At 37.0% G+C, this 20,984-nt stretch overlaps 1 protein-coding gene across 5 annotated transcripts in view; it reads left to right on the plus strand.

The window, feature by feature from the left end:
• Positions 1-20,984, plus strand: part of HnRNP-K (Heterogeneous nuclear ribonucleoprotein K) — a 101,776-nt gene that overhangs the window by 58,684 nt on the left and 22,108 nt on the right. For 3 of the 5 annotated variants that reach the window (XM_083140118.1, XM_083140136.1, XM_083140127.1), the window contains 3 exons: positions 12,405-12,499; positions 19,258-19,314; positions 20,077-20,120. In XM_083140118.1, the coding sequence (XP_082996244.1) occupies positions 12,407-12,499; positions 19,258-19,314; positions 20,077-20,120 (194 nt within the window). In that variant the 5' untranslated portion in view covers positions 12,405-12,406. Of the gene's footprint in view, positions 1-1,855; positions 1,968-2,516; positions 2,699-12,404; positions 12,500-19,257; positions 19,315-20,076; positions 20,121-20,984 lie in introns of those variants that run through there. The other 2 variants (XM_083140099.1, XM_083140108.1) reach the window with 2 other exon arrangements.

Genomic DNA, 20,984 nt, shown 5'->3' on the forward strand with positions numbered 1-20,984 from the left:
GTCTATTTCAAAATGAGCTGCCCAATAAACGCCAAGCGTGTGTTCTTCGCCGTTGGTTGATGAACAGCCTGCGATATTTAAGATTTAGATTTTCACTTTTTAAAAAGCCTAATTCTAAGTTCACAACCGTAATGGGTCGGTCTGTAGTACTTTTAGCTACCACGCGGAAGGCCAGAGTTCGATTTCCGGGTAAATTATCACATACAGGAGTTTCCCCATTGATGGCCTTTAATATCTGGCTCTGGAGTTCATCGAGGCTCACATCAATGTGTTACTGGGGGTCAGAGCTTGATGCTCATTGCACCATATATAGACACACACCTACGTGCCTTCACGGGTCTTTGTGTTGCATCACCGAACTTAACATACTTCTTTGTGTTATTGTTGGTCTGAATTGTTTTACTCCACTTTATGCACAAATAATGCTAATCAGGACCGGACCTATAGTTTGAAAGTGGAATTGGAACCACTGTACAATGTGCCTCCATCGGGTATCAAACCTGAGAACCCTTGATTACCAGGCGACCACGTTACTTCTACACCATCGGGGAGCCCCCTATTATTTTTGGTTCAGCTTCATTGGCCTCATCTTCGCGTTATCACAGTGTGGAAATACTCCAGGTAAAAACCGGCTCAATATTTGTCAAATGTGAATTAGTAGTGAGTGTAAATAGAACTCAAAACAGGGCCAGGGTCCATGATGTATAGTATATGGATGTATATGAGGGCCTATACAAAACAACAAAGTGTATTGAAGATGCGTAGGACTCGATCCGTGGGGTGGCATTACTTCTAAGTTCACAAGATTGATAGCAAACTAGATTGTAGGATATGAAATCAACAGTGCCTCTAAAATTATCATGACTCAATGTGTGTAATAAGTTTCGGAAGATGGACAGCCTTTAATGACACTGTCGCCAATGCGTGTGGCATTGCTGAGTCATTTTATTATCGTGAAGGGAAGACCGGTTTATTTGGAAGGGAGGAGGCGGGGGTCTGGGTCCGCAAGTATGGGAAGTTATTTTTAACTTCAACTCAACTCAGGAATTCCAAGTGTTTGCTTGAATTTGTTCTTACTGGATGATGTACATGCTTTTGGGCATTACAGCCCCATTATTGTGTTGTATTGATTTTTTTACCACAGTTCTGTGCAAGACAATGTTCTTAAGGTTTTTTTTTCTATTAGATGTAATCTGTGTTTATATTATCGTGAAGATCAAAAAATAGATTGTAAACTTCTCAATACGTGAAAGATTGTGAATAAATATTGCGCGGTGTTAATAATTACTCGACTACCAACTTATTTACCGCTAATAAGCACGAGAAATTTTAACCGTGTAAAGAATTTAAGGTTGCAATGTAATTTGGATCGAACTTACGGAACGGATCAAGAATGAGCTTGATTTGGCACCTCCAGAATATGTTGCTTGTGTTGCACAGTTTGAAGTTCTACGTGTAGGTTCCTTTCGTCCCCCCTCCCCCCCACTCACACACACACGAGGAGAAAAAAAACACAACATTTCGCATAAGTTACGAACGTGTACACTTGCATTGACATGTGACACGGGAAACCCAAGGAATACAGAGCGGGAAACAGTGTTCCCTTGAAGTTTTTGTGGCAGGTTGGGTTCTGGTGTTGAACTTTTAAAAGCACCGATACCTTGTCCGTGAGAAGTGCTTAATGGTTCGCATTTTTATAATCTCATCGTGGATGTGAATACGTGTTACGATATATAATATTTTCTGAACATTTTTATACGACGCGATGAACGACATCCCTGTGTACGTTATAGTTCCAATGGAATCCGCTGGAAGGCGGTGCAGTCGCATCGGATTGAATTGTGGGATGATCTTTTCGTTATTGGATGAAAAGCGGAATTGGGACATGTGACATGTGGAAGTGGGACCATTACGTTTTGTACAGCAGAGAGGAAGTTGAAAGATGTCGACCTTTGAAAGAGACAGGGGTAAGAGCCATCCTTCGTGGATTTTTGCTGATTTTCAAGACTGTGTAAATAAAAACTCGAAATCCGTAAGATCACACGCAAGTACTTTTTGGGTCAGGCGTTTCATTGTGAGGACATTTTATTTTAAACATTGATTCACATTAATTGAGAAAAAAATACTTTTTACTTCTGCAACCTGTATGTTCTTTTTTTTACAGTGAAATATTACTGCACTTGTACATAAAACTAAGATTAAAATACGCCTTCCGGTACTAAGTTCTGATGACAAGTGATATTAAAATTACAATGAAGTTTTGTGTATTAAGTATTAGAAATAAGAAGATTGATGCGAGAGTTTGCATGTCTTCGGAGTAAACTGTGCCGTGCCGTACCGAGTGTTGCCAAGCCAAAGTGTTGTCGAGCGCGATCAATACCAAGCGGGCGCCAACGTTATATGTTCCGGTAGGGTGGGGGGAAATTCTACTGGATGGTTAGTGGCGCCGTCTGTCTTCTCATTACTCACCTGAATGCCAACCACGAAAATTCACTGTAGTTGCTTCGCTCCGTGTGTTCTGAATTCACTCGTGATTGTCGATCGTTGCAAAAGACATTTCAAATTGTAGAGTGAGTTGGGAGCAAAATTAATGTGATCTGTTAATCTCGATATTACTAGTTGCTAATAAGAGGTGCATGAAAAGAGTGAAGCAGACATAACCAAGAATAGGTTTTGCTTTCAAGGCTGGATATGAGAGGTAAGTTAGCTTTACTTTGAGATTATTCGCTCTTGGTTCTTGTGAGGATTGAATTGGTGTGATTGATTCTCCCCTACAAAGCTAGGCCAGTTTGGAAAGTTAATATATATGCCCAATTTCAGTTGAAATCGCTTATAAAAAATACACAAATGTGAACTATAATACGAGGTGTAGCTTATTCAGTGTGGGGTTATTTTGTGGGAAGATTGAATTATCAACAGGCAACGTATTTACTCTAAAAAGTGTTACATATGCAAATATATATTCGGTTATTTTAATCAAAATATGGACTTCCCGTGGAAAATTACTGGTAAATATGCGATATCGCCCGAACGGATTTATTCATATTTACAGGAGAAAGTGCTTACTGTAATCAGTTTCTGTAGCATTGTCGAAGTTCTTCGAGGTATTACGTAAGAGGCTGGCTCACCTAGGTAAAAAATGCATTAGGGTTACATGACATTAATTGTAATGCAAGATTCAATTACAAAATGTGCATTATTTTCGGTTACAAAAGGAATGTTGGTAAGTCCACTTTGTGCACAGTAAACTAATCGGGACTGGACCTACAGTTAAAGTGGGGTCCAAGCCACTATGTGCCTCAACTGGGTATCGAACCCTGGACCCTCTTGATTATTACTAGAGGACGACGTTGCTACTACCCCATTGGGTAAATTTCTCGTATCGGACAAACGGATTTCTTCAAATTTACAGGAGAAATTACTTACCGAATGCAGTTTCTTTAGACTTGTGGAAGTTCGGGGAAGTGTTTTCTTGCATCGATCATTGAATTTTGCCGGTAAATCATCTATTTTTCGATATAAATGTGTGACCGATGCACGAAAGCTCTTGCATCCATTTACTTCCAGGTAGATGTAGCCTGAGTCTGATGACGTAATCCCGGTCAGTGTTTCCAAACACGTGTTTTTGAAACTGAAGAAGGTACGTTTCCGCAAATGGTTCATGGGGCTGTGTGTCAATGGTTCGTGGGGCTATGCGTCAATGGTTCGTGGGGCTATGCGTCAATGGTGTGTGGGGCTACGCATATTTTTTTCAAAACCAATTTTTAACTATTGTAACCTATAGTGACCCTACCTTACCTAACCTTACTGGAAATGGTTCGTGGGGCTATGCGTCAATGGTTTGTGGGGCTACGTAGGTATTTTTGGGTGCAGTGGGGGGGAAACACTGCATGCCGAGTATGGTAGTGAAACTGTGACCGCCATTTTGCGTGTTACCGAAGGCAAAAAGAAACGAAGAAAACTTACTCGATATGTCTCAAATAGAGCTTATTTCCGTGAAATAAGCGAAATGCCACCTTCAGCAATGTTTCTCAATGTAGAATACGTAAGTACGAATACTCAAATTAAATGAACTAGCAAATTTCAGCCGTTTGTCCGATACGAGAAATTTACCCACCATTGGGAGACCCCACCAAAATAATGTCTTAACCAAATTAGGCTTATGACATTAATTGTAATGCAAAATTCAAATACAATGTGCTTTATTAAAATAATGGATTTCTCATTGTCCCATGTAGTAATGGTAGAAGGTTTAAAATACTTACGGAAATGAGTTTCTGTAGACTTTTGGAATCTCGTGGAAGTGTTTTCTCCCTTCGTTCAACTTTTTGGGCCAGTAAATCATGTATTTTTCGACATTAATGTATCTCCGATGCAGGATAGCTCTTGCCACCATTACAGTCTACTACGTGAATCAAATCTTCCATGCGTTCGATTATGTAACCCCTGTTAGTGTTGCAACCACGTGGTAGTTTTACAAGATGACGTGTGAGCGGTTTTTATTTTTCCAATTTAATTTTCTGTTTGCCTAACCTAACTGAATATAACCTAACCTTCCGTGAATGGTTTGTGAATCAATTTTCGCTTAAAAACCTTCTGTGAATGCTTTGTGTGGCACTTTTTGGTTAATAAGTGTTAATGTAGCAACCACGCGGTAGTTTTACAAGATGACGTGTGAGCGTGTTTTTTTTTTTCAATTTAATTTTCTATGTTTGTGCATAACCTAACTGAACATAACCTAAACTTCCATGAATGGTTTGTGATTCAATTTTCGCTTAAAAACCTTCTGTGAATAGTTTGTGCGGCATTTTTCGGTATCATATCAACTGACGTTAGACAACGTGAGTCAAGATTTGCCCGCCATATTGTGTGCAACGAAAACAAATTAGCAACGAACAATAAATACTTGTAATGCGAAATTACACTTTTTTCAGTGAAAAAAGCAAAATCCCACGTTAAAAAATGTTACGCTATGCATAACAGGTAAGGACACATGTAAATAATTAGGAAATAAACGAGTGGAATGTGTATTCACTATACCATACTGTTACCTAAGCATGTAAAAATAAATTTAAATTAAATTTGTTCAAGAATTCTGGATATAGCTACTTCAAGTATCTTAATTTTCAACCACACTTGGTTAGGTTGCAGATCAGCCACATACTGAACCTTGCCCTTTAATTGAATTGAATATTCATGTTTTTGTTTTTTTGTTATACACTAAATTTTGTATTACAATCACTATAAGAAGACATTTCAGTGAATTACAATCTTGTTTGAAACTGCATGTAGCCTATCTACACATAAGTGAAGATAAACTTTCAAATTTTTACACTGTCTTCTCATTAATTTGCCATGATCTTAGCTGCTTTTCAACAATGAGTTAGACCAGTGGTTTCCAACTTCAAAGGGTCCGAGGGCCAAAATTATATCCAGAAGTTCATTGGCGGGCCGCATTTTTTTGGGGGGGGATTAAAAATTACAAAAATTTTAAGTACTGAACTGAAAATGTAGTATTTTCGCATGACATAAATTTCTAAAATGAGGCAATAAAAACAATGGAATCACAAATCAAAATTGTATCATTAGAATTTATTACACAAAAACCCAATACTTATGGATGAATTGAAAGAAATGAAAAATACACCATGCAAATAAGAATCCTTCATAGTAAGTGTTCAATGTGAAAATTGAGGCCGATCTGCTTCTTATATTAAAGTTGGAATGTCCACTTGAATTTCTGTATTTGAAAGTCTCAGAAGGTGAAGCAGTGAAGAATCTGCCAGTCGGCTTCTGTAGCTCTTCTTGATGAACTTCATTGAAGAAAAAACACTTTTACACGTGTACATGTGCTGCCGAACATCGATGTCATTCTTTGCCCAAAACTACGAAGGTTTGGAAAGCGTTCCTTTCAAAGGTATTTGAAAATCTCTGGCCCCTTTTCTTGCCTAGTTTGAAGGAACGTATACGAGGGACATTCCGATAGTAGGTTTCGTCATTTTCTTTCACAGGGAAGCTGTATTACAAAGTGAAAAAACACATTGCCATAACAAAAGACAATCTTTCCTGAATTCACGACGGGAGGAGCGAGAGCAGAGGAGGGTTTGTGCTTGCGCAGAGTGCCGAAGAATAGAGATAAGCAGCAAACCGACGTGACGTGCCCGAGCTCATTCGAGTGCAAACCAGTATGGCAGAAACGTGGTCACAAATGGAAGTGCGTGCTGTCGTGCGCTATGAATGGGCTTTTGTCAATCTTCCAGTCTTGTGCTCAGGGGTGAACACTTGACGCGGTACGAGCGCGAGACTTCCTGTTCAGGTTTTGTTCTTGGACGACAACGCAAGACCCCACACAGCAAGGATCACTGCAGAACACATTCGTGTCTGGGATGGGAGAGATTGAATCACCCGGCCTACAGCCCCGATCTTGCCCCATCAGATGTCCACCTTTTTCCTGAGTCACTTCGGAAGCAACGAAGAGGTGCAACAGGCTATGAAGAACTTCCTTAAATTCGCTAGGCACAGATTTTTACCAGGAGGGTATCTTGAAATTGATTTCACGTAACAATAAATGTATCAACGTCGGTGGCGACTATGTGGAAAAATAGCCAAAATATTGTATTTTGTTATGACATTGTATTCTTCTGTTTGTAATAAAGCTTCCCTGTGAAAAAAAAAATGACGAAACTTACTTTCGGAACGTCCCTCGTACATCGCCTTGCAAATCACACAATTCAAGTTGGAGAGAAGCTTCTTGTTCTTCGATGTTAACGCCAAGAGGATTTCTAAATAGCTGGATGCTGATTTTAAGTTCTCCAAAATCTTTAAATCTGGAGTTACACTTATCCATTATTTCTTTAATATTTTTCACTGAATTCAAAAAAGACCAGTGTTTCTTCATCTCCTGCTAGCCACCGACAGCTTGGAAAATGGACCAGGTTATTCCTCTCCAAAGAAAAGTTGAAAATCTTCAGTTTATTACGAAAAACATTTATGTTTCCCATTAAATCTGACACCAGCTGGTTTCATCTCTGCAGATTCAAGTTCAGTTCGTTCAGATGACCTGTGATATCTGTTAGAAACGCCAGTTGTTTAAGGAAATTCATAAATAGAACGTATTTTAATAAAAATCCATAAAATTAATGTATTTTGCAAACTGGCTTCGCGGGCCGCAAAAAAAGACATCGCGGGCCGCCAGTTGGAAACCCCTGAGTTAGACACAATGCTGATCTTAATGTTTGTGTGCTATTACATTATCACATTCTCAACATTGCCAACCAAAAATAGCAATGCACAAACTAAATCAGCCACACTAACCACAAAGAATAACATGGAAAAATAGGTTATTGTTATATAATTACAGAGCATCCAACTACCTCACCTACACCTATATAATGAAACCAAACTGAAAAAGAAATCCCCACACAGTGATGAAACATGGGATATAGTAAAAATAGCACAAGTTGTGTGTATTGTATCGATACAAAAATTTTACATTATGAAGTTTTGGTCACTGGGATAGTTAATAATGTGCTTGGCTATGCCATGCAGGAGCATTTGAAATTCACTAGTACATAACTGTGGCTTACATATAATATGGAAAGATTACAATTATTACTACATTCAGAGTTTGTTTGACTGGTTGCTTCCGGGAATTGTCATTGTAGGTCAAATTTAACGTGCAATATCTGTGGAAACTTTCAGTGTGTTGCCAAGCAAATGCATAGAAGTGAGTATAATAATGGAATGTGAATTCTTGTGAATCATATCCACAAATTAGTAGTAGTGGTACTGTGTGGGATGTTATTAAAAAAAACTTGAAGTAGCCCAGGGTAAGGCCCAATTATTTGGTTTAAAAATTTTTAATTTAACACAATTTCAATTTGTGTTCCACTATAGCATCTGCAGCTTAATTATCAAATGTATTTAACTTTTGTGAATTTTAGTGTTATTAATAAAAACTATCATCTTCAGTAGAGGCAAGATGAAGTTTAAAATTTTGTTGTTCAGTGAATATCATCAAATGGATACAATATATGATTTGTGGCCTTGAGAATTTACTTGATACAGATGAGTTGCTCTATATGTTCATAATGCTGTGCACAAGCATATCACAAAATTTAAGTAGTGCCATTTTTGTGGTAGGAGTTGGGTTTTGTACCTTTTGCTTTGTAAATTGGCTTGCTATTGTGATACAAACAGTGATTCAAAGTTAATCACAAGATCTAGTAATACTATGATGTTTTACACACAGGGTGGTGTCAAACCTGGAAAACCCGGAAAAGTCTGGGATTGATTTTGATTTTGAATTTAAAATTTTGGGAGCGTCAGCACTTAGGCTATTTTGCTCCCGTCACATTATACGGGGACCAGCCCCTTATCATTACAAATAACAACTCTAGCGTTGCATAACTAAAAATGTTAAAATGTTCTGAGGAAAAGTCTGGGAATTTGAGAGGTCAGGAAATTTTGTCTTGATTGACTTTTTTTTTTTTAAGATGTCATTATGAAGTGCTGCATGGGAACAGGAAATCTTGTCAAGTCTAGGCATCAACTTTTAGGCCTCTTTTGTGCATAACACAACCATGGTGCCAGAAACCAGTGATCGAGGGGGGGAGACATTTCCGGAGGGGCAGATAAAATTGATAAACCTCTAAATATTACGTGGAGAATACATTGAATTATCATTTTTTTCTTGTATGTATGGGAGTAGTAAGGGGGCAGAGCTGTCAACAGATAAAGGGGGGGGGAGCGCACCACAACTGTGCCCCTGTCCGATAGTTCTTAGACATTCTGAGAGAGCATGGAAACAAATAAGGATGCTATGCGACCTTAAAATCTGTTGAATATCGTGCATTTTTCAGACAAACATTTAGGTTGCATTGATGCATGCAATTTTTGTTGCAGATATTCCTGTACAACCAATGTCTAACTTCGAGAAAATGTTTCACTACAGAATATGACAAAAATCACATGCATGGCACTCTTATGGAATTAATTTTTGTTGAATGTCTTCAGACTGAGACATCTGACAAAAATCACATTCATAAACGGAGCCTTGTATGTACATCCGAGTTTGTCTGGTGTGGTTCCACATTTCATTGAACAAACTTTTATGCATGTCGGACATAGCAGTTTGACATTTGTTCCCTGTTCCACAGATTGCCCAGGGAAATTGAATAATTTAACAAACAAAATATACATCTTTTGAAAATCAGGCACGTTTTAGAAGGCTGTTGAGTAAAAATATGCAAGTTACATTATCACACGTAATATTAGTTTGTAATTATTTTTCGTGTTATTTTCTGTTAGTACATTTCAATGTAAAATGGCTAATGTTGTATTTGGAACCTTCTGTTAAATAAATAAATTTGTCATATGCAACATCCGAAAATAATCACATTCATTGCGCTATTATTAATCCATTGATCCTTGGATGTCCCAAAATAACGATTTTTGTATTTTACGATGTTTGTCCGATGCACCAAGAAAAATGAAATTCATAAATGGAACCTTACACTACTGCACCACTGTAAAGATATTGCTAGAATTGTATTACTCTTCTGGCTTACTTTACCTTACTTAATGTAGCAGTGCGTACGAAGGTTTTCTTTCATCCCCCTAACATAATACAGGTTAACACACGTTTACATTGACATTGAAGTGTTATTCCATGACTAGAATCCAGCGAATCAGGATATATCTATTGAATAATATCAAGACAAAGTGGAACAGATATCTGCATTCGTAAACGTCAACAAAATTTGACATGTGCATGCTCCCAACATCAGTTTACTGCTACAGTTGCATTGCAATTCACCCCCCCCCCCCCCCACTTGGCCCTGTCCATTTAAACTCGTGATAGATGATTGTTAATCTGCCATTGAGTGAAGTTAATGTTCAATGTTTGAAATATAGTAATAATAATAATAAATAAGTAAATATTTTTGCATAATAATTACTTGAATCAATCAATCCTAAAAGCGTACTTTTTTCAGTAACAGACGTTTTTCTGCCACTTTTCCTCTACTGATTTATATGAGGGGCATCCAGGTAACCAATTAGTAGGGACCTGGACACGATAACACTGAAATAAGTTATTTGCTGCAAACTCCTGTTCATGAATGTGCAGTAATATCTGAACACATTTTCCACCCATCCGAAATAGTGAAATAATGCGAATTTGGCTTAAAACGCAAATTTTTGCATTTTCAATTATTATTTTTTTTAAAAAAATCTTAAACAACTAAAAATAATTCGAAATCCAACATTATTGTGTTTCTTAGGCTTAAAGAAAAAAAATATTCCGTATTTGTGCATATAGAACATATCTCTTCAGCTGAATAAAGAGAATGTGCATGTGCAAGGTCGGTAGTGTGTAGGGGTGGTCCAATATCTCTCACTTGATGTGATTCAAAATAACCCACATGCACTCAGCTGTATGGGGTAGTGCACATTAGATTGGCCTTCAGTGAATTGTCTGCACCATCGTAAGACCATATTGTCGCTCATGACGTCCGGTTTGTACACCTTATGTTCAATGTTTGAAATATAGTAATAATAATAATAAATAAGTAAATATTTTTGCATAATAATTACTTGAATCAATCAATCCTAAAAGCGTACTTTTTTCAGTAACAGACGTTTTTCTGCCACTTTTCCTCTACTGATTTATATGAGGGGCATCCAGGTAACCGATTAGTAGGGACCTGGACACGATAACACTGAAATAAGTTATTTGCTGCAAACTCCTGTTCATGAATGTGCAGTAATATCTGAACACATTTTCCACCCATCCGAAATAGTGAAATAATGCGAATTTGGCTTAAAACGCAAATTTTTGCATTTTCAATTATTATTTTTTTTAAAAAAATCTTAAACAACTAAAAATAATTCGAAATCCAACATTATTGTGTTTCTTAGGCTTAAAGAAAAAAAATATTCCGTATTTGTGCATATAGAACATATCTCTTCAGCTGAATAAAGAGAATGTGCATGTGCAAGGCCGGTAGTGTGTAGGGGTGGTCCAATATCTCTCACTTGATGTGATTCAAAATAACCCACATGCACTCAGCTGTATGGGGTAGTGCACATTAGATTGGCCTTCAGTGAATTGTCTGCACCATCGTAAGACCATATTGTCGCTCATGACGTCCGGTTTGTACACCTTATTCAATTGCTGGTGGCTCTATGCTGGTGTCCCACTTCTAAGCATGCAAAAATCTGATTACCATACATACCATCTTTCTCCTATCACTGACCTAACACGACTGGGCAGCAGATTCATGTCTATAAATTTCTTGCCTTAAATTTTTAATACAGTAAATGGTATAACTATGTGTTGTCAGTTTCACAGTACATGGAAATACTGTGAATGTTTGTACTGAAGGAGGAGTTACATTGATAATGTAAGGAGATGTAACACTTCGTTTTTGTAAGATTCCATTGTTTCACTTTCAGAACATTTACTCCCGAGAATCAGGTTTAAGGGATTTTAGGAGTTTTGGTGCCAAGCAGATACTATGTGTTGCCATGTGTGCATCGAATAAGTCACGACTTTGCCCTGTCTAAATCTCGCTCATATGTGCAAAGGTTAAGTTGTTTCATTTACAGAGAGAAAAGGAGTATGATACAAGTGTTAATGCATCGAACAATGAGTCTGCACTCATGGGTCATGCAAGCAGAGGGATCCAAACCTCAGTGGAAATATCAACATATAATAATGAGAAAGTCTAAGGAGATTGATAAATTACAAAATTTCTTTTTTCATAAATGACACTTGCTCAAATCTCATTTAGACACAACTTTTAAAATAATCAATATATTTTATTCAAAACTGGCTGCATATGAAAAGATTCCTGTAATAAATTCTCCCTAGCTTGTGAATTGTAAAAACTTTCCAACTTCCACTATTTTGCAGTTTCAAATCCTAGAGAAATGAAGTCAATTTCTCTCAAGATAATATTGGTACTTAACACAATCCATACGTAGATCTATATGAGAGTTTATTATTAAATTAAATATAAAATTTGTCCTGGAAAACCTGGAAGAGTCAGGGAGTTTCATTTCTGCTTGTCTGTAACCACCCTGATACATGATTTGTGTGCGTGTGTATACATATATGTAATATTTCTTTAATGATTATTGGATTTTATTCCATGAAAATTGTTCCTGGTTGTGCATACCATTGTTTAATGCCATGAAAATACGCTCGGTAGCACACAAAAAAATTGTGCAAATTAAAGATATGAACAATGGGTTTTTCATTCACATTTAGAAATAACTTTATTTGCCCTGTATTTAAACAAACTCTGGGAACTGCTATGTTAACTTTAATAATAGGAGTATCAATAATAACTGCAATATACAAATAAACCACATTAACTGTAAATGTGATTCCCTTTCAGGCATGAAGCGTGTGGCGGATGGTGACATGGGCTCCCCTCAGAAGCGGCCCCGAAGTGGGGACGATGTAGACGTGCGCCTTCTTATTCCTAGCAAGGTGAGTTGTCCACTCCATGGTCTAGTGTCATCATTTTGTATTCATTTGATTGGAGATTTATATTTGCATTGGGTGGAATTATCACAAAGATCTGGGCTGCTAATTGAAATGTTGCCACTGTTAATAAATGAATACTCTTTGCATATTTTATACTGTTTAAACCATAGTTTTTCAACCTATGTGGCACGACCACTGTTGGGTCCTGAGGGTGCGTTTGGTGGTTCGCGAAGTCCGGCTTGAAAATGTATTTACTGTGTCTTAAAAACCTAAGAGTAAAACTAAGAGAACAACTGTGTGATATCAGCTGTGATTCTGGCATTAAAGCTACATTTTTAGATTCAGACTTAACAAAGGTTTAGATATCTTTAAGAGGTGAGTATCCTGTACTTTTGGATGAGGCATTAAACTTGCTTATGCCGTTCTCCACCTCATATTTGTGTGAAAATGAATTTTCATCCAAGTACAGTAATAGATTAGGCGTGCACTCAGATTTAAGACTTAACCACCATTGAACCTAACATACCCCAGGTTATGTGGAAAAGGCAGCCCCAACCGTCACATTAGTTTGGAGAGTAGAAAAGAAATGTTTTTAATTTCAGCATGTGTGTTTAAATCAATCAATTGTATTTTTCTGACAATAAAGCATGAATTGAAGGAAACACACGTAATAAATAATTGACAAGAAAAAAAAAGGATCTGCGACCAGGATTCGAACTCGTATTACAAAACACAACATGCTCCCGAACGTGGTGATGCTAACCACTGCACCATATTGTCCCACCTGGTAGACCAGATATCCTGGACACAAATTCTCCAACACAACCTTGCCAAGGGAATTCTACCAACTACGCTGCTAACTTTCCATATTTGCATGGACATTGGTAAGCTCTGCCAAACAAAACATGTATTTTTCTGTACCAATTTAACATTTTTATGAATCATATCTTGTATAATCTGACAGTGAAGTTGCGAGTGTGGAACTTCGATAGCTGCATGAGGCAGTCATGTTGCTTCGCAACTTCCAGTCAGGCTGGTAACTGCAAGAAGAAGTAGCAGTAAAGATAATCACCACCAGAGTTCCAGTTACAAGTTACATTGAAAAACAGAAATTTTCACATACTTCCAGTGCTAACATGAACCTTAACTGAACATGGAAAAACCGGCCCTAAGGAAGAGTATGCAGTGTTTCACAAGAATCCTTAAGATGATGTTCTTATCATCTAAGGTCTAAGTTTTAAGGGATCGTAGATAGGCTATGGCAGCCTTTGGCCACTCGCTTGCTAAGTGAGAGGAATGTTGTAAGATAAAGGGGGTATCTCGGAAGAGCTACGCTACGTCAACCTCAAACTGCAAGGGGTCTAGCCCCGTGATATAACAACACACAGACATCTATTTAAAAACACTACACTTGACTGAACAGGTGGGGTGAGGAAAGACATAAGGTATCTTTGTTTACCTGTAGTTCTGCTGCAATCTCTTCTTGTTTCAATGTGGCCCTACTCTGTAATAAAGTGGATGAGGGAGTAACTCCGGGCTTCAAACTCTGTACTTTCGTAGACCGATATTCTATAAGATAAACTTTAACTTCCCGATCTTTCGTTCGCTCCTTTATCTAAACTTAATGGCAACTGTGGATCTCTCTCGCGATACCTGGATTCAATGTAAACTGAGAGCAACTAGAGATGGAGTTCTTTTCTACCTACTTCATCTGACGGAAACCAGATTACAACTAAGAAAGAGATTTTCTCACCTGACCTATTTAATTGAAATTCGAACTATCGGCCGTTAAGACATGATTACTTATTTATTTATGCTGCCCAGGTCCTGGGTTTGACTCACGCCTATTGCATGATAAGTTATCCTGTGTGGATATTAATTTCTGTTGAATTATATCAATATTTTGTCTTATTTCTCTCCCAGTTAATTGGCAAGATGCATGTACATGTTTTAATCCCCAGCATTAGTGAGAATCCATACCAGGGTGTTCCCAATCTGGAAAGCCAGGGACATTTAAATATATATAATCTATCAGTGAGTGGCCCCCCTTATTGCCACACTCGTGCAATTGGTTTTGGCAATAATAGTCCCCTGCTCACTAATTAAACAATTTATTTCCTGGGCCAATTTATTGAAGTCTGTGCTACTTGTACTACGTTTTGAAGGCCTGCTCACAGTGTTAATTGTACTGCAATTAGTGGATGTAAATATTTCGATTTGAAATTTAGCACAGTAAGATAGTTTGAGAATTTTAATTGTTTAACATGTCATTGCTTGTATATGATCATATCAGGGAATATGTTAGAAGAATTATAATTTTCTCTCGTGATCCTTGTACTTGTCAAATGTAAGTTGACTTCATGTAAAACTGTAGCTTCAGAATTTGAATATTTGTTGATAAGGTTCCCCAGCACAAATCCTACAATTCCTTTCGTTCACTGATTTGGTGGATATCGTAGAAAATTTGATGGTACGTGTGTCGTACCAAAAGTAATGCAAAAGTGGTCATAACCTCTTTATTAACTGATGTAGATCGTTCAAATTGCACATGTAGTTGGAGTGACTCTCCCTCTATGCAAACAGCTACTCAACATAGTCTCCATTTAAAGCGATGCATTTGTGCCATCATTGAATCCAACTCTCGAATCCTCTTTAAAAAAGTCCGTTGTGCACTGTCCGACATCCCCTTTCTTACAGCCACTTTCACCTTGTCTGTGTCATTAAATCGTTGTCCCCGAAGACTGGCCTTCATGGGACCAACCAAGTAGAAGTCTGAGAATGCCAGATCTGCCTGTACGGTGGATGAGGGGCTACGGACCAGCCCATTTTGCCGATCACCTGATTTGTTGCCAAAAAGGTGTGTGGTTGCGCATTGTCATGGTGAATGTGGATCGCTTTCTCTTCCGCCTAATGGCTTCTCTAAGCTTAATGGAGTGTCTCAATGTACTGCTCGCTGTTGATGGTACGGCAGCATTCCAGGAAAGCCAGGAGATTGACGCACAATCAACTCATACACTCGCTGACGCTTCGTGTCAGTGATTGCAGTTGATGATCTCCCATGCACGGTTTGTCTTCAATGCTGGTTTTCCCTTACGTAAACTTCTTCATCCACCTGTGCACATTGCTCTTGTCAATGGTGTCATCTCCGTACACATTCTGTAGCCTTCTGTGGATGTCGGACAATGCACACCAGAGTTTTTTCAAAGAGGATTCTAGAGTTGGGTTCAACGATGGTGCAAATGCATCGCTTTCAATGGAGACTATGTTGAGTAGCTGGTTTACATAGAGGAAGAGTCACTCCACCTACATGTGCAATTTGAATGAATTACGTCAGTTAATAAAGCGGTTATGACCACTTTTGCATTACTTTCGGTACGGCCCTCATACATTACTGCAAACCTGATAAGTTAGGTGAATCTTTCACTGTTTCAAATCTGTTACGGGGTGGCTACTCACCGGGAATTATGCGTGAATTCTGCTTGAATTTTTCTCCGTAGACGTGAAAAATTGCAACTTTTATTAATCCAAATCCTATTGAATTTATACATATTGATAAATGCCCTGAGGCGAGATTTTCACAGTGGAGTTTTTATTTTTATCAAGGAAGGAAAATAATGTGTGAAAAATAAAACAGAATTCTCTCAATCTGTTTACTTGGTTACTGTTCTTTGCAGAGCAATCTGACAGATGGAAGATTATTGCAAGATAAGATTTATTGAAAATGATTATGTAGATTTGAGTTTGAAATTCTTACACAATTAACAATTTTTCACAGATTAGAATATATACCATAATATTTGTGTGACTTGTGTTTGTAGATGTATTTCGAGTCTTGAGTATGTGAAATGGTAAATGTAAAGTAAGGACCTCAAATTAAATGTTTTAAATATATCGTTTAATTAAATAAATTTTGGATACAGTGGAATCACACACACACTTCATATTGTTCCTGTATTTGTGTGTGCATTATCAGTGATGCAACCACAGTGGGGCAGGGGTATTGCCCCCCCAACCTTGAATGGAAGTGAATTCTGAGGAGGGCTAGGGGGCAAACATTAATGGCCCAGATCACCTGCAGAGGGCACAGAGGGGCAATTATCCCACTCGATTTGAAATTGTATGAAAATAAAAATAAATTTCATAAAATTTTCTCGCTAGTTTTGCTCACAATACATGTTTTTCTTAGTCTCGTCAAATTCAGAGCAGTAGCCAGGGAGAATGCCATGGCACCTCGTGAAATTGCACTCTATTAAATCAATATTGTTTTCAGTTTGCAAAAAACCGGATTAAACATTTTCTTGTTCGCTTCACTTGCAATATGATTGTTTTCTGTAATATACTGTAAATGACCAGAGAGAGAAATAAGACTCCTCTTAATGGATTTTGTCTTAAATGCATGAACAATTCTTGGGAGGAAAGGGAGCGTGCACATTTGAGACAATTTATATAATTTTTGCTGTTGGTTTGTTATGAGATGGATGAATTGATTGTGTAATGAATATAAATAATAGACCTACCTATATGTTGTGTGTGTGAGAAACTTTGAGTACGTATACAATTTAGTGTTGGCATGCATTTTCTTATTTACATCACTCCATTTTGAATATGTATAAAACATATGTTGTTCATGAAGGTTATACATGCTATATATACAGAAAGAATAATATTCGGAATGCATTTATCATGCATTTTTTGCCATTGAAAAATACAGTTTGTGTACTTGTTTTCCATTATTAATTAATATGAAATTGAACGTTTTTTTTTTTTTTAATGTTTAAAGTAGTTTGTTCCAACACATGCTTTATCACAGACTTATACCCATAATTATTATTATTGGTACATTTATCCTGATACTTCCCCCCTCCCGCAGACAGAAGTTTCGTGGTTGCGCCTCTGGTGCATGTGTGTGGGTGTTGAGAGGCGGTAAGATTGAAATAGAAAAAAACATCTGCTTGTGGCCTTGAATTTTTTGAAAATTTGCCTTGAAAACCGGGAATTATACTTGAATTTTATCATGGTCCTAGAGTAGCCACCCTGTGTTAACTTAGAACTCAAGAAGTGAAAATCATATCTGAGCTGAGATGATTGATATAGGGTTCAATGTTATAATGCTGTTGAAAGAAGCAAAATGCTCAGGAAAAATTAGAATTTAGGTTCGAATGCGGAAAACGTCTTCAGTATATTTGAAAGGCTTACTTACAGCTTGTAATACATGGACTTGTTCATGGTGTAACATTTGATCTGATCATTGTCTACCAGCAAGTCTAAATATAACAGTAGAAAAAATAATCATCACTTTTAGCATTCCATAGTTACTAGAAATCATATTTACTTCAGGAGGAGTTTTTTTTTTTTTTAAATACCAAGCAATTATGTGACCATGGCACATTTACTGAAGAACTTAATGCACATTTTCAAGTACGCCATCACTATACACTCCTGTGCTAATCTGAATGACAAAAGAGAAAATGTGTGTTTGATAAGACATGAGGATGCCTTCACATTTCCAGTTTTATCATGCCCCGACCCCCTCCTCCAACCCGTCAGCTGTCGAAATAAGTGCTTTGCTGCATGAAAGTATCTCCCAATATGAAATGGTCTCTCAATCAACAATGTATTAGGGGAATATCAAATAGGGAGAACAGGAATAATCAAACCTACCACAGAACTAAAAATCTCCTGTGTCAGTGAATTTAACTGTTTTGACCAATATAGTAGCTAGTTCAGCTTGATAAGGGAAACCTTGAATAGTTTTCAAGATATTTGGATCTGAAGGAAATGTGTTTTCGTGAATACATCACCTTGATAGAATCCTGGTTATTCCATATCTGTTATTACATAATTCACCTCACATGGAGCTCGGTTTCTGTAGCAATGTGTTCACTGACAATTGACATTCACCCATGTTACTAGGGTAAGAAGTCACATGGGTAATTTATAAGTCCTTAATTTATTTAGTCTTCAAAAATTTAGGTTGACTTCCTTAGTTGTACTTTTAGAGTATATGGCAAGATGCAAATAATGTGCTTCTTAAGTTGTGCAAAAATTGTTAACTTTGAATTACTGGTTCTTTGCAGCATTTGCTATGGTGAATGAATCTTACATGCATATAAATATGTTGGAAATTGTAAGGCAGAATCACTAGAAATGTTTGTGTACAGTATTCAAATAATGAAAAGTTTGTGTACTGTACAGTATTCAAATAATTAAATGTTTCTGAACAGTGTTCAAATAATTAAATGTTTCTGAACAGTACTCAAATAATGAAATAGTAGATACATAAAACAACTTTGATATAACAAAGTAGTGACACATGAGGAAAACATTTGCCGGAGACCAACATAATGTTAGCAAATTATCTGCTAGAGCCAAACGAAAATATTGGGATGGGGTTAGTTTCCAACCATGCACTGGGTTACAAATGCCCGAAACCAAGAAGAATGAAGCATTAAGAGTGGTTCTTGTCTCAATTTCTAATTTTGTTCCCATGAGTAGAACCTTCCTCAGATTTTCTCAAGTGTTTGTTTGAAATGTTAAAGGGGCTCAAGAAATGAGTTTAAAGTAGTTGATGAATCTCTGTGAAAGAGCACATAAAGTGAACTGGAGGTTGGAATAATAAGATATTTATAAAATAAGATCAATTGATCTTATTAATTCACATTAATGCAAGGTAACTCTTGAGCACTTCTAGAATTATTGATCTCGCCAATTTTAATTTGTAAGATATTTTATGGTTTTAACACTGTTGTTTTTGTATCTAGGCTGCAGGATCAATAATAGGCAAAGGAGGGCACAATATAACCAAATTAAGGAACGAGGTAAGTAACTTTCAGTTTCTCTAGAAACTTCATGACAAATAAAATAAAAGAAACAATTTTTGGAATTCCATTCACAAGAGTCTTTATTTTTCATATTTACACAACATACATGGTCATCCAAGTAAAAAGAAATATTTGCCAATAATGTTCCCTTGTAGTAATAAAGCATTGCTTGATAATGTTGTATAGTGTTCATTCCCATGACTGGTTATTCATTGTTTTTATTCAAACAGATGCTTAGGAAGAGAGTAAAATAATAAATTGCCCTCAAATATGAGAAAATCAGGTCTTGTTTTGTCTCCACTGTAAAATGCTACATCACAAATTACCCCTTTTTCTTTTGTATTCATGTAAACTTTTTTTTTTATCCAATAATACATTTCATTAATATGAATGTGAATCAGATTTTGAAAGTTTAGGTTTAGTTAGAAAAACACATTTGTTGTATACTATGATCTAACAACAAATTTTAGTAATTACATCTATCTTCCACAAAAAAGAGAGGATTGCACTATTTAATGATCTACACAATTTTTACGTACCTTTTTTTTAACATGTTTTGCCCCCCATTTTACTCCTTCCATCGTCCTCTGAATGGTTCATCGTTGGCCCCCGCGATTGGTCCCATTTCCGACCAATCTTATGATGGCCCTGCCCTTGCCCACACTGATGATCATCGCTGCCCTGTTGGATCGAATGCCCCGCCTGTGAATGGGAAAATTAACCCCGTCGAATGGAATTCTCTGCTCCATCAAATTGCAGTACAAAGCCACAATTACAGTCCCCGATTGCCCCGGGCCAGAACGGTAATTCAATCTGATTTTTACTAGGTTCTCGAGCCTGATCCATGTAGCCCAGCTAGTGTCCATCTCTAGCGGAAACTAGAAATGAACGCTCGCTAAGCTTTTGTTTAAATTTTCAGACTTGTCGAGATTCACCGTAATTGTCTCTTTATTCCGAACTTAACTTTAATCCACACACTAGAGATGGCACACCTTAGCATGGCAGCATGAATAAGGCATATAGAACAAGTCCCTGTCTCTTTCTGGTTATTAGTAGCAGGTTAAATCCTGCTCCCTAATGCTTAGCATAGTTGCTGGACAGTATTTTGCTAGTTAAAATCCCATTGTTAATGGATTAGCTCTCGTACAAGCCTTGTAGAGTAACTCAGTTAGGCTTATGTCCTAAAGAAACATATCAACTTGGAGCTTGCTAAAGTCCTTGAATCATTATTTAGCTAATTATTCATCCTTAATTGCAATCAGATATTTAAAAATATATATAAAAATTGTCATGTAATGGCTTGTATCCATTCGTGTAATTATACAGTTGCAGTAATGTGGAGTTATCAGAATGCAGACAGTGACTGTTATTGCATATAAAATTGTTTAATTTTAGTTTCTTTTTATGAAAAGAATATTATTAGTAAGATTTGTTCAAGTACTAGGCCTTAAATATACTTATTGCCTTCAGCTAATATCCTTACCAATAAGGTTTACTGTTTCAGTTTTCTTGTGTTACTTTTATTTTTTGTTTGAGTAGATTTAAGTTTATTTTTACATTTATATTCAAGTTTTTAAATTTTGTAGTTCTTAGCAGCATATTTTATATATACTTCTGTTACTTTCCCTTGCTTGTCAGTTAGGTAAACACAATATACAATAGAATAA

This window comes from Lepisma saccharinum, chromosome 1, assembly GCF_977018435.1.
Source record: "Lepisma saccharinum chromosome 1, izLepSacc3.1, whole genome shotgun sequence".
Classification (NCBI taxonomy): Eukaryota; Metazoa; Arthropoda; class Insecta; order Zygentoma; family Lepismatidae; genus Lepisma; species Lepisma saccharinum.